The 12502-nt window shown below is 38.6% G+C and overlaps 1 protein-coding gene across 4 annotated transcripts in view; it reads right to left on the bottom strand.

The window, feature by feature from the left end:
- cyth1b (cytohesin 1b) overlaps nucleotides 1-12502 on the bottom strand; it is a 225176-nt gene that overhangs the window by 26610 nt on the left and 186064 nt on the right. For all 4 annotated transcript variants that reach the window (XM_078571146.1, XM_078571144.1, XM_078571145.1 and 1 more), the window contains exons 4-6: nucleotides 8355-8421; nucleotides 3302-3420; nucleotides 1142-1222 (exon numbers count right to left, since the gene is read on the bottom strand). In XM_078571146.1, the coding sequence (XP_078427272.1) occupies nucleotides 1142-1222; nucleotides 3302-3420; nucleotides 8355-8421 (267 nt within the window). The remainder of the gene's footprint in view (nucleotides 1-1141; nucleotides 1223-3301; nucleotides 3421-8354; nucleotides 8422-12502) is intronic.

Below are 12502 nucleotides of genomic sequence, written 5' to 3'. Positions count from 1 at the left end.
TTCACCTTAAATGGGAGACTTCTTATTCTTAAATAGTGTCTCTGAGTTCTAGTCTCCCCCACAACTGGAAACATCCTCCTGGTATCTACCCTATCAAGTCCCCTCAGGGATCTTATATGTTTCAAAAAGATCACCTCTCATTCTTCTAATCTCCAATGGGTATAGGCCCAAACTGTTCAACCTTTCTTCATAACATAAGCCCCTCATCCCAGGAATGACTCCAGTGAACCTTCTCTGTACTGCTAACACAATTATAACCTTTTTCAAATAAGGAGACCAAAACTGTACACAGTATTCCAGATGTCGTCTCACCAAGTCCCTGGACAGCTGCAGTAAACTTCCCTACTTTTATATTCCATTCCCCTTGCAATAAATACCAACATTCCTAATCACTTGCTGTACCTGCCAGCTAACTTTTGTGATTCATGTACAAGGACACCCAGATCCCTCTGTACCACTGAATTTTGCAATCTCTCTCCATTTAAATAGTACACTGCTTTTCCATTCTTCCAGCAAATGCGGACAAGTTCAAATTTTCCCACTTTATACTCCATCTTTCAAACTTTTTCCCCCTCATTTAACCTATCTATATCCCTTTGCAGACTCTTTACCCCCTCATGACAACTTACTTTCCTACCTATCTTGGTGTAATCGGCAAATTTAGCTATCATGCATTTGGTTCCTTCACCTAATTCTTTGATATAGATTGTAAATAGCTGAGGCCCCAGCACTGATCCCTGTGGCACTTCATTAGTTACAGCTTGCCAAGCCAAAAAAGACCACTTTATCCCTACTTCTGCTTCCTGTTAGCTAACCAACACTTTATCCTTGCTAATATGTTACTCCTTCCACCATGTAATCTTATCTTGTGTAATAACCTTTGATGTGACACCTTGTCAAATGCCTTTTGGAAATCCAAGTACACCACATCTATAGGTTCCTCTTTATCCACCTTGCTTGTTACTTCCTCAAAAAAACTATCAAAGGTCTACGTATGTTATGCAAAGCTACTCATATCCGATTCTTCCCACGTGTTCCTGGGAAAATAAGCTTTAACTTATTTCTGTGGGTCAGGAGGAGAAGGATACTCCTAAAAAGCTATCATCTATTTCTTGCAAATATCATTACTAATCGTTCTTACCGCAATGCCTGCACCAGATTTAAGTCTGTGAATTCATGAAGCTCCACAAAGGCATGAAGAACTCTGATGTTGAATTCATCCCTGCACAAGGACAGAATGCAACATTTTGTGAGCAAAAAGTTCTGGTACTTATTATTTAATAATTCATGCTTCATAAATTATTTTGAACCAAATGATGCTATTTGGTCCATAATGCTATGCTGGCTCATTGAAAGAGTTGTCCAATTAGTCTCACTCCCTTTCCCCAAACCTTGCAAATTGCCAGCCTGTCAGGAAAGAGAGGTCACAGGTCTGTGCTAAGATTTGAAATACAGCTATATAAAATCACTGCATATTTCATGTTATGATCATTAATGTAGAATACATTGATGACTTCTAATGAAATACACTACAGCATTCAGTCAGTATTACAGTATTATTACAGTACACTTCATGGATATCCTTTGAACAAGTGAAATCCTTTGTCAGGGAAACTAATACCTCATTTAAACTAATATAGCCAATTCAATTAAAATTAAGTTTCAGCTGAATTTGCCAAGTCATTGGGTACCTCGAAACCCTGAAACACAATCACCGATAACTATCTAATTTGGCATTTAATTCCTAACTTTAATGAGACTGCAAGATGAAAGCTAGTAGTTTTACACACTAGACCATGTGCATCCCATATCTATCGCAATGTTCACTGTTGGGTAATAGTCAAGTCCACTGATTCAACAATTTAAGAAAAATGGTGAAATTGCAGAATTTGGTCACAATATACTGATAAGCCTAATTGTAAACGGATGGAATTGCAGAAATATGATCCACAAAACTACCAATTCTAAGGAAAAGTTAAAGATATTACGGATATGATGAATCTATTCCGGGATGATCCTAGCCTGCTTTGCAAAAACAAATAGATGTGTGAATCAGTGCTTTGGCAATTTTTTCTCCCCCTTGGCCTCCAAACTCTATATTGTAGTGTTCACGTAGTAGGAAACTCAACCTTGGAAGCCTTACATGGGAAAAGAAATAAAATATGGCTTGCTGAGATCTTCTCTTCAACAGATAAATTTATGCTTGCCTTCTGAATTCTCTGACTGGACACTTTCTAGGTACAATTTTAACTTGAGGATCACAACCAGGGTGTGGTGGGAGGTATGAAAGTGATCCACTGCCCATCCAATTACGACTTTGAAGCCACAGCCATTTTAACTCCTGGCTCTTTGGCGAAATATGGGCAGCTTTTGCTTTTGGAAGAAAATTGGTACAAATAGGTGGAAAGTGGCCATGTATGTTTAACCCCCTTGAACCTCAGTTTCATTTGGAGCCCCATATACCTCATAGCATTCCAATCTGCAAAGCACAAGTGATCAATAGGGGAACACTCCCACCATCCATCTCAGGCTCTTATGCAAGGTGAAGACAGTTGGCGCACCAGCATGAATGGGTTAGTAAGTGTCTTGATGCCATTTTCTGGTGAGCAGGGCCTTTAAAATTAACCTTTCAGATTGTGTGTTGTGATATGATGGCACATGAACAATAACGTCAATGGCATTCCTTGCATAAAAATTAGCGGAGTGCTAAATAAAGTGGGAAAAGGTGGACAACCAACAGGGAAAAAGAGAATTTAGTGTGAGAGGCTGAAAGTATGGTTGAAGAGAAGGCTTTTTCAGAAGGTTATGCAGAAGGTGGCATAGTAAGGAGATTTAGGGAGAGAGTTCCAAATAGCTAGATTGAAAAAGCAGCCACTGATGATAAAGTTGAAATGAAAAGTAATCTGGGTGCACGAATAGAGAAGTGGAGCTTGCCAATAATGGACTTGATGGTGCATGTTCTTTGTACATGAAAGGATGTTGGCCACAGTGTTCCATGTGAGTTGGAGTTTATGGAGGGAGGCATGCAAATAAATGAAGAGAACATTAGAGGAATTAGTTTCCAAGTATGGAGAGCAGTAAGACATGGAGGTAGCACTTGGGTGGAGAATTTTTCAGAAGAAAAATAAAGTCATCAATGAATTGGATGCAGAATAAGAAATTCACCTGAGGTTGAGTAGGATGCTTAGTTCCAAACCTCTAGATTTAGTTTCAAGGGGGGATTGGTAAACTTAATAAATTGCTGTTACAACATAAACTTATTAAAAAGATTAATGCAAAGAAGAACTAGAAATAATATTACCTCTCTCCTAGGTAATCCCCAATTGCAGTCTTGTTTAGTCCCTCGCCTTTGTACAGAAACTGTGCGATATCTTCTCTGGTGTTCTTTAAAAGTTCATTCTCAATTAGGAACTGAATCCCCTGTATCAAAGAATGTATTGAAATTCAGGTTATTAACTTTAAAACAATAAATATCAGAGCCTTAATTTTAAGGTATTCCACTACTCCATGTATAACAAATTACAATGCAGCACAGAAACATCGGAGTAGAAAATGGTTAAGGCCCATTTTTAAAAGTGATTGTACAGTGTATTATAATCAAGGGACTTAGATAAAAAGGAAGCTTAAGAGGTTAATAAGATTTCAAGCTCGAATTGAGAACCTTTAACATACACCATCTAATTGCTTTGGACGTTGTGACCTTAACCTTTTTAGTTTTAGTCCCACAGGCTTCCTGCCATGGACATAGACTTAATTGGGATGGAGGTGGGAAGGCAGTCGTGTCCCCAGCTGTCACCCTCCCACCTGATTAATTGTCCCCCACCACCGCACTCGCCATCGGGGCAGGCATTAAATTCCACCCAAAGCTTTTTTTAAGTCACTCTGAGGTTTCTACAGGGAGTAATGTACACAGAAATGTATTAATAATTGTTTGTGATATCATTACCCCAAGGGTACTGAGAAATAATCTACATCTGAATTACAAGGAAACTATGAGAAACATTTGTAACTCTCAACAAAGATGAATTCCATCAAGATAGTAAGACTATGAGAAGCAAGAACCATCTTGGTAACTAAGAAATTTAAGGATGGTACCAACTTGAAAGCAAAGATGTACATCCTACAAAAATTAGTGGTAGATCAGAAGATTGGGAAAATTTTAGAAAGCGGCAAAGGATGACTACAAAATAAGAGGGAGAAATTAGAACATGAGTAAATTAGCAAGAAATATAAAAACGGATAGTAGAACAAGTGAATAAAAAGGAAAAAAGTAGCTAAAGTAAATCTTGGTTCCTTGGGGCATGAGACTGGGGAATTAATAATGGGAAACAAGAAAATGGCAGAGACTTTGAACAATTATCTGTCTTCATGGTAGAAGACACAAAAAGCATCCCAAGCGTAGGAAGAAATCACATGCAAAAGGGAGGGAGGAACGTAAAACAATCACTATCATTAGAGAAAAAATACCGGGAAAACTAATGGGACTATAGGCTGACAAGTCCACTAGATTTAATGGCCTGGATTCTGGGTCTTAATAGAAGTGGCTGCAGAGATAGTGGATGCAGTGGTTATAACCTTCCAAAATTCCTCAGATTCTGGAAGGGGTCCAGCTTATTGGAAAACCACAAATGTAATTCCCCTATTCAAGAAAGGAGACAGGCAGAAAGCGGGAAACTATAGACCAGCTAACCCAACAACTGTCATTGGGAAAATGCTAGAATCCAAAATTAAGAAAGTCGTAGCAGGACATTTAGAAAATTATAATACATTCAACCAGAGTCAGGATGGTTTTATGAAAGAGAAATCATGTTTAACAAATTTATTAGAGGATGTAACAAGCAGGGTGGATAAAGGGGAACCATAGAGCTGTGTATCTGGATTTCCAAAAGGCTTGTGATAAGGTGCCACATAAAAGGTTGCTACACAAGATAACAGCTCATGGTGTCAGGAGTAATATATAACCATGGTTAGAGGATTGGCTAACTAACAGGAAACAGAGTCGTGATATTTCCCTCGTGAGGGAATCGAGAACAAGGGGGTACTGTTTTAGAATAAGTGGTCTCCCATTTCAGACAGATGAGGAGGAACTTCTTCTCTGAGGGATGTTAACCTGGAATTCTCCACCCTAAAGAGCAGTGAAGGCTGAGTCATTGAGTATATTCCAGGTTGAGGTAGACAGATTTTTGATCTACAAGGGATTCAAGGGTTATGGGGGTCGGGCAGGCATGTGGAATGAGACTATGATCAGATTAGCCATGATCTTATTGAACAGTGGTGCAGGATCAAGGGGTAGGCCTACTCCTGCTCGTATTTCTTGAGTTCTTCGCTTCTTCGATATTGTCGGGAATTTTGACGTTCCGTTTCTCCCTTGCAAATATGCAATATATAAGAATGTTCAGTTTTTCTTGGATTACCAAACAATTACAGGATCACTTTTGAATTATATTAAAAAGAAAAATAACAATTCTGCATAACAAGAACAATTTAATGCTCAAATGTTAACTGTCAATTATTTGAATACATCTGGAAAGAGATGTTGAGCTCAAGGCAATTACTGTAATTAAAGTTTTTTCCCCACTTATAGGAGCCCTGCCTTCTGCCTGTACAGAAGATTTGGTTCGACTCCAGCAAATCCCAAACTGTGCTTTAATAATGGTATTCTCATGACAAATGAGCACTGGGCTCCAAAAAATAACCAACCAGTCAATGCATTTGAGATATCCTTTGTTGAATATGGAATCTTGTACAAGCTAATACAGCTGAGTAAACTAAGGTAAGGATTTATAGAATCATAGAGTCATAGAGGTCTATAGCATAGAAAAAGGCCCTTTGGCCCATCGAGTCTGCGCCAGTCAAACAAGTACCTAACTATTCTAATCACATTTTCCAGCATTAGGCCCATAGCCTTGTATGCCATGGTATACTTCCAATACATCCAAATACTTCTTAAATGTTATGAGGGTTTCTGCCTCTACCACCCTCTCAGGCAGTGAGTTCCAGATTCCCACCAGCCTCTATGTGAAAAAATTCTTCCTCACAGCCCCTCGAAACCTCCTGCCCCTTACCTTAAATCTATGCCCTCTGGTTATTGATCCCTCCACCAAGGGGAAAAGTTCCTTCCTATCTACCCTATCTATGCCCCTCATAATTTTATACACCTCAATCATGTCCCCCCTCAATCTCCCCTGCTCCAAGGAAAATAACCCCAATTTGTCCAATCTCTCCTCATAACTAAAACTCTCCAGTCCAGGCAACATCCTGGTAAATCTCCTTTGCACTCTCTCTAGTGCAATCAGATCCTTCCTATAATGCGGATTCCAGAACTGCACACAATACTCTAGCTGTGACCTAGCCAGCATTTTATACAATTCCAGCAAACCTCCCTGCTCTTATATTCTATGCCTGGGCTAATAAAGGCAAGTATCCCATATGCCTTCTTAACCGCCTTATCTACCTGTCCCGCTACCTTAAGGGACCGGTGCACATGTACACCAAGGTCCCTCTGATCCTCGCTACTTCCCAGGGTCCTACCATTCATCGTGTATTCCCGTGCCTTGTTTGTCCTGCCCAAGTGCATCACCTCACGCTTATATTTATGATTTCAATAAAATGCTGTGCTTTTCTTTTTCCCCCCACTTTTTAAATCATTTTCTGACCAGAAAGATACACAACTAACCTGATCCCATTCTGACTATTTCTATTCTGCTGTAAGAAACTGATCAAGAGCAAACTTGACTGGGGGCAATTTCTGAAATTTGTATATTCTAGATCTCTTCATTTTTAAATTCAAACTTACAAACAAAACAGTACCACTAAAACTGTGAAATAGTTAAATATAATGAATGTGCATTAAGCCTCTTAAAATATGGGGCGGAATTTTACAACCCCATTGCAGTGGGGGCAGGGCCATAAAATGCGGTGAGCCATTCGAAAGCCCACTGGCCTTGGCGGGACCGTAAAATCCCACCGGCATAAAATTCCACCCTTTTCTCCAAGTCTAGCCATGTAAAATCTGAAGTTTAGGCAGTAAATATATAAGTATGAAACAGTACAATTAAATCTTAAGGTAGATAGCTTAATCCAGTGGCTATAATTATATGATGAACAATAAATTATAGTAATAGGATTAGATTTTGTCATCAGCATTTCTTTTTACAAGGTACTAAGGTCACAGTATTATTTTTCTCAAGGTATTCACAAAAATGTAAAAGATTACAGATATTCAAACCTTAAGCAATTCTGACTTTTAAATTAATGTTTGACAGATATCATCAGAGTGAGATTACATATGATAACCTATACTGAATTCAATACTGTAGTTTTTTCAAGCTCCATGCTTTGAAATTAAATTGTCTGTAACAGGTACAAATCTCTCAAAATTATTTCAACGAACGGTCATGCCTCCCAACATACTGAGATGATACAGTACTGCAGAAGATTCTGTGTCTGCTGCAGCCTGAAATTTTGTGATAAATTAAATTCAAGAATGAAAATGGGGTTGGGTTGATGAGATTGTCTAGCTGTACCTTGAAGATCACAAGTGTGCAACCATGCACTAATTCCGATAGGTCTTTATTTTTAATACCAACATTTTCACCAAAGCCTCTTGCGTGTATGTCCTTAATATAGAAATACAAGTTGTTGTTGTTATTGATCTTGCTGTTATTTCTGTGCTTGCTGGACTGGTGAAAATTTGGGGAACTTATATTCGAAGGAGAGTCAAGAAGAACATCTTTTTATTAATGCAAAGCTATCCCAGAGGGCAGCTAATAAATTTCATCAGAACAATAAACAGTCATTGTTGCTTACCCTTTTCCCAATTTAGAAAAAAGACATAGCATGCAAACATTTCCCTCTTCCTAATGTCAATCTTATTCTGTTGGCACCAGTCAAGCATTAATTTAAAAATTATAAGCATTTGAGATTTGGTTTTGTGCTATCAGTTATCTAAAGTTTTTATGAATATACTGGAGAAATTGTGACTTCAAAATCTTGTGCAATAAAAAGCTTGTAATTTCTTTGTTCAAGCTGTGTTATTCATCTTCAAGAGATTAAATGACAGCCATGGCAAGACAAATTACACACAGGCTGTTGAAAGGAAAAGCTTTGATAGGTTAAATGGCACTGTCTCATTTAGTACTTCCTACATTCATACTTGAATGGAGGCCAAGTGATGTCCCATAGAAGAGTGAAATCAGAAGGCAAACGGTCACCAAACTGCTCCCCTGCTCTTAGCAACCTTAACAGCCGTTGTTAAGAGTACTGGAGCTCTAAAGTGTTATGGAAGTTCAGCAAAACAACAAAATAACTGCAGACTCAAAAACTGAAATAATAGAAATAACACGACTTCACACCTTCTTAGGGTCCATATTGAATTTTTTTCGGCCCATAGCCACTTGTTTATTCCGTTGCATATTTTTTCTAGAAAATAAAGTAAAATTACATGGTAATTGAAAAGGGTAGCCTCAAAAAACATGCTGTTCATAAGAATATTAATCATGGCATCGTTAACAAATCAAATGAATAGATATAAAGAATTACAACACGACAATAAACTTTACTTACCTGAATCATTACTTTCTGTGGCACTGAAACCTAATATATTTCACTTCTATTTAAGAATTGCAATAGAAGACTTTGACTGCAGCAGGGTATCTTGCAATGAATACCACGAGTGGATTTTTTCTTACATTTCAGCTCCAATTAATTTTGTGCCATAAATTGTTGGATATTTAAATTGATAACAGCATGGCAGATCAATGGAAAATCTGGTATCTTGGTGAATGATGGCACCAATAATCAATCTCATTAACTAATGAAATATAAGGATTTGAATGATTAGCAAAGCTCTGAAGTTGCATCTTGGACATTATTTTTAAAAGTTTATCACCAAATTGCATGCAGGAAATGTGCTGTCTTTTTTTGTCTATGAAAGATGATCATAAGCATATGTATAGGATAGTGTCATGTCCAGGGTTTATATTTTTCATGTGTGAAATTTAGAAACCAAAGACGTCTGATGCTTACAAAGGAAAGGAAAGCTAGGTATGTAACATGCAGATTGTTAAACACTTATCAATCAGTGGACCTATGAACTCTGAGATTGGAGTAACTCTAAAGCTTGATGAGCCAAAATGAATTTAGCATTGCTTTTACCTGCAGCTAGAATCCACAACAAATAACTTTAATCAGTTAAATAAATAAGCTTAACTTGCATACTTATGGCATGATTTTTATGGAATAAGAACAATTATTTTATTGCTAATTGGTTTCAAAGTAGAAGAACATTGGAAACCTAAATGGTTCCAATAACAGGATTCTTACACCTTTGAATAGAAGTCTTATCTTTCTGCAGTGATATTAATTCACTTTTACAGTGTAAATATAGCAATTTCCTGACACTTGTTGGGAAGCTGAAAGTGAGGCTATTGACAGCAGTACAATTTGTCCAGCAATTTGTGGAGAATTGTAACTCAGCACATTTCTACCTCATCAACAAACTTTACCACTAAAAACGGTGGTGCGCATTAAAGTCACCATTATTTTTCCGGCAAATTCTGTGTCAACATAATTTATGTTCTACAGTTAAAGTTCATCTAGACAGACCAGATAATCTATTCTTACTATTATGAAAGTGAAGTTTGGGTACATCAAGTTTTGAATTTTAGATTTAAAAAATTCTAAATAAGGCTCTATCGAGCACTGTGGCACAACTTTTCTATTCTCAGAGTTACTACCTAAAAGCAACCTATCATATGCCCATCTTAGTTTAATTTAATATACAATAGACCTTCTCTACAATGCTCTTTTCACATGTTATGCAACAGGTGTAATGAGGCATAAATTAAGTATATTTACATTATATCTGAGATTCACTATATCTGAATACATTCAGTGAAACAAGTGAAGAGCAAGATGTCACTTGGTTTTTATTCATAATTTTGAGCTGGAAAATGATCTGACCAGCTCATACACTTATACTTGGATGAAGTCAGGCAGACTAAATTAAGAATAATCTGATTCAAAACCAACCATCTGCTTCATTGTGTTGGTACAGATACAGTGTCCGAAAACTGGCAACCTCAAGGCCGAGGCCATGTTGAATTTCAGATCTTGCCAGATTTCGAGTCAGGCAATTCAAGCCAAGCTGGGTCAGGTGTGGTCAGGGGTCGCTTGGAGTGCCAGAATAGACCAGCGCAGAAGTGGCAAAGCAGATAATTAAACTGGCACCACACTGCGCCAATATAGTGCCTAGCCAAATTGTCCAGGTAAATTTCTTTTTACATTAAAATTGATGCACGGCACATTCTAAAAATGTCCAGTGTGTGGACAAAGCTGGATCTGAGACACTATCTGTATAGCATGTTTTCTGTGGTTTAAAGTCAGGCAACAATTTCTAACCGTTGCAAAGAGCTTTTAAAAAAACCTTACAAGGCATTACAAAGTACAGAATAAATAAGTTACATTTATGAAGTGCCCTTCTGGTTCACAGGAGGTCCTCAATGCTTTACAGCTAATGAAGTAAGTTTGAAGCATTGCCAGGCTCCCATCAGCACTACTGGGTGGTCAGATGCTACATTTTGCTGGTCAGCTGCTTGATGGTCAAAAGTGATGGTCAAATTGCAGCAAGGTTACCAACAGAGGCAGCAATCCCAAACTTCTCATGTCTAGGGGCAGCTGCAATTATCAGACTCGGCACACACCAGGAGCAGGATTTGCCGGTCAGCGAGCGGGGGGGGCAGGGCCCACTTGCCGACGCGTAGAATGACACGGGATGACTTCGGGTGGAACTCCTGACATCACCCAGCCTCATTTCAATTTTCAGGTCGGCCAGGGCCCAGCAGAATCAGCTGTGCGCCTGCCAACCTGTCAATGGCCAATTGAGGCCACTGACAAAGTAGTTAAAGTAATTAATGAACCTGCCCGTCCAACCTTAAGGTTGGCAGGCAGGCTGGGAGCCCTGGCGGGCTTAAGAAAAAGCATTAAACCTCATCCACGTGCGGGATGAGGTTTCATGTAGGTTTTAAAATTTTTAATAAAATTGTCAATGAAAGTGATGGACATGTCCCAGCTCATGTGACAGTGTCACATGAGGGGACGTGTCAGGGAAATTTATTTCTTCTGTTTTTAAAATATTTTCAGACAGGAGCCGATCTCCCTGAGGCAGCACTTAGCCTCAGGGAGATGAGTGCGTTATTTCGCGCGCATGCGCAAAAGAACGCACTCTCGGCTCAGGGAATCCTCCCTCGCCCACACAGGGAGCGCATACCACTTCCTGGTGGACGTCACGCTGGGCAGGCCTTAATTGGCCTGCCCACATAAAATGGCAGCGCGCCTCCATGTGCCCGCTCCTAAACACCCCCCCCTCCCCGATGGGGGGAAAATTCTGCCCCAGGAATTGAACCTGGGACTTTCATGGTCCCTATGCAAAGAACCACATTATGCAAGGTAATTAAGGTAATAAACCATTGATGGAAAGCCCATGCTTCAGTCGAAAATAATTCTTATCTACATATGAAAATTTCTTTAAAAAAACATGCAAGTAGTCATCCAAATAAGATTACACAGTGTATGGCGAACTAAAAAAAATTGCCATTTCCAAAAAAATTCTGTATTATAAGAAAGTAAATGTTTCTGAATATACATAATTCATACCAAGGGGTACAAGAAGTGAAATTGCTAGCCTCCACACCAAGCTTTATTTTACCATTCTTTTGCAGTGTGTGTTTTTGTATATTAGGCTAGAATAGAATCAGGTTCAACTATAAAACCTCCTACCCACTTTATTGTTGACACACTCCAACAAAGTTGCAACCACAACTATGTATAGATTTCATCTATAAACCTGACCACTCACATTTTCTAGTACTATGTTGTTTACTTGCTATGTAATCTTAAATAAATTGTAACCCTATTATCCAGCAGTGTTTTATTCTAACCCCTAAATGCTTTTGGACATTCTATTATACTAAACAACAATAACAACTTGCATTTATAGAAAACCTTTAACATAGTAAAGCGTTCTAAGGCATTTCACAGGAGCGTTATCAAAGAAAATTTGACACTGAACCACATGAGGAAATAATAGGACAGGTGACCAAAAGCTTGGATAAAGAGTTGGGTTTTAAGGGGTGTCTTAAAGGAGGACAGGCAGAGAGATTTAGGGAGGAAATTTCAAAACTGAGGGCCCAGGCAACCGTAAGACACGGCTGTTAATGCTGGAGCGATGAAAATCAGGGGTATACAAGAAGCAGGACAGCAGCGAAAAACCATATCTATGATCGTTTAAATTCTTGCTGAAAAAGATTTCTGTTCTTGTGAATATTTTATCCTGGTTAAGTTAGAGGACATAGGGCTTATCTTTCAAACTGCATTTTAAAGCTTAAAAATTGCCTGTTCTTTACATTCAGTGTGCTGCGGATATGCAAATCTGTCTCACAGCCAACAACAATCTCCAAAATCCATGGATCAACTCTTGTTCAGATATAGAAATTTATAACCT

The sequence above is a fragment of the Cetorhinus maximus genome, chromosome 24, assembly GCF_964194155.1.
Source record: "Cetorhinus maximus chromosome 24, sCetMax3.hap1.1, whole genome shotgun sequence".
NCBI lineage: Eukaryota > Metazoa > Chordata > Chondrichthyes > Lamniformes > Cetorhinidae > Cetorhinus > Cetorhinus maximus.
This window is presented reverse-complemented; position numbering and strand designations above follow the sequence as displayed.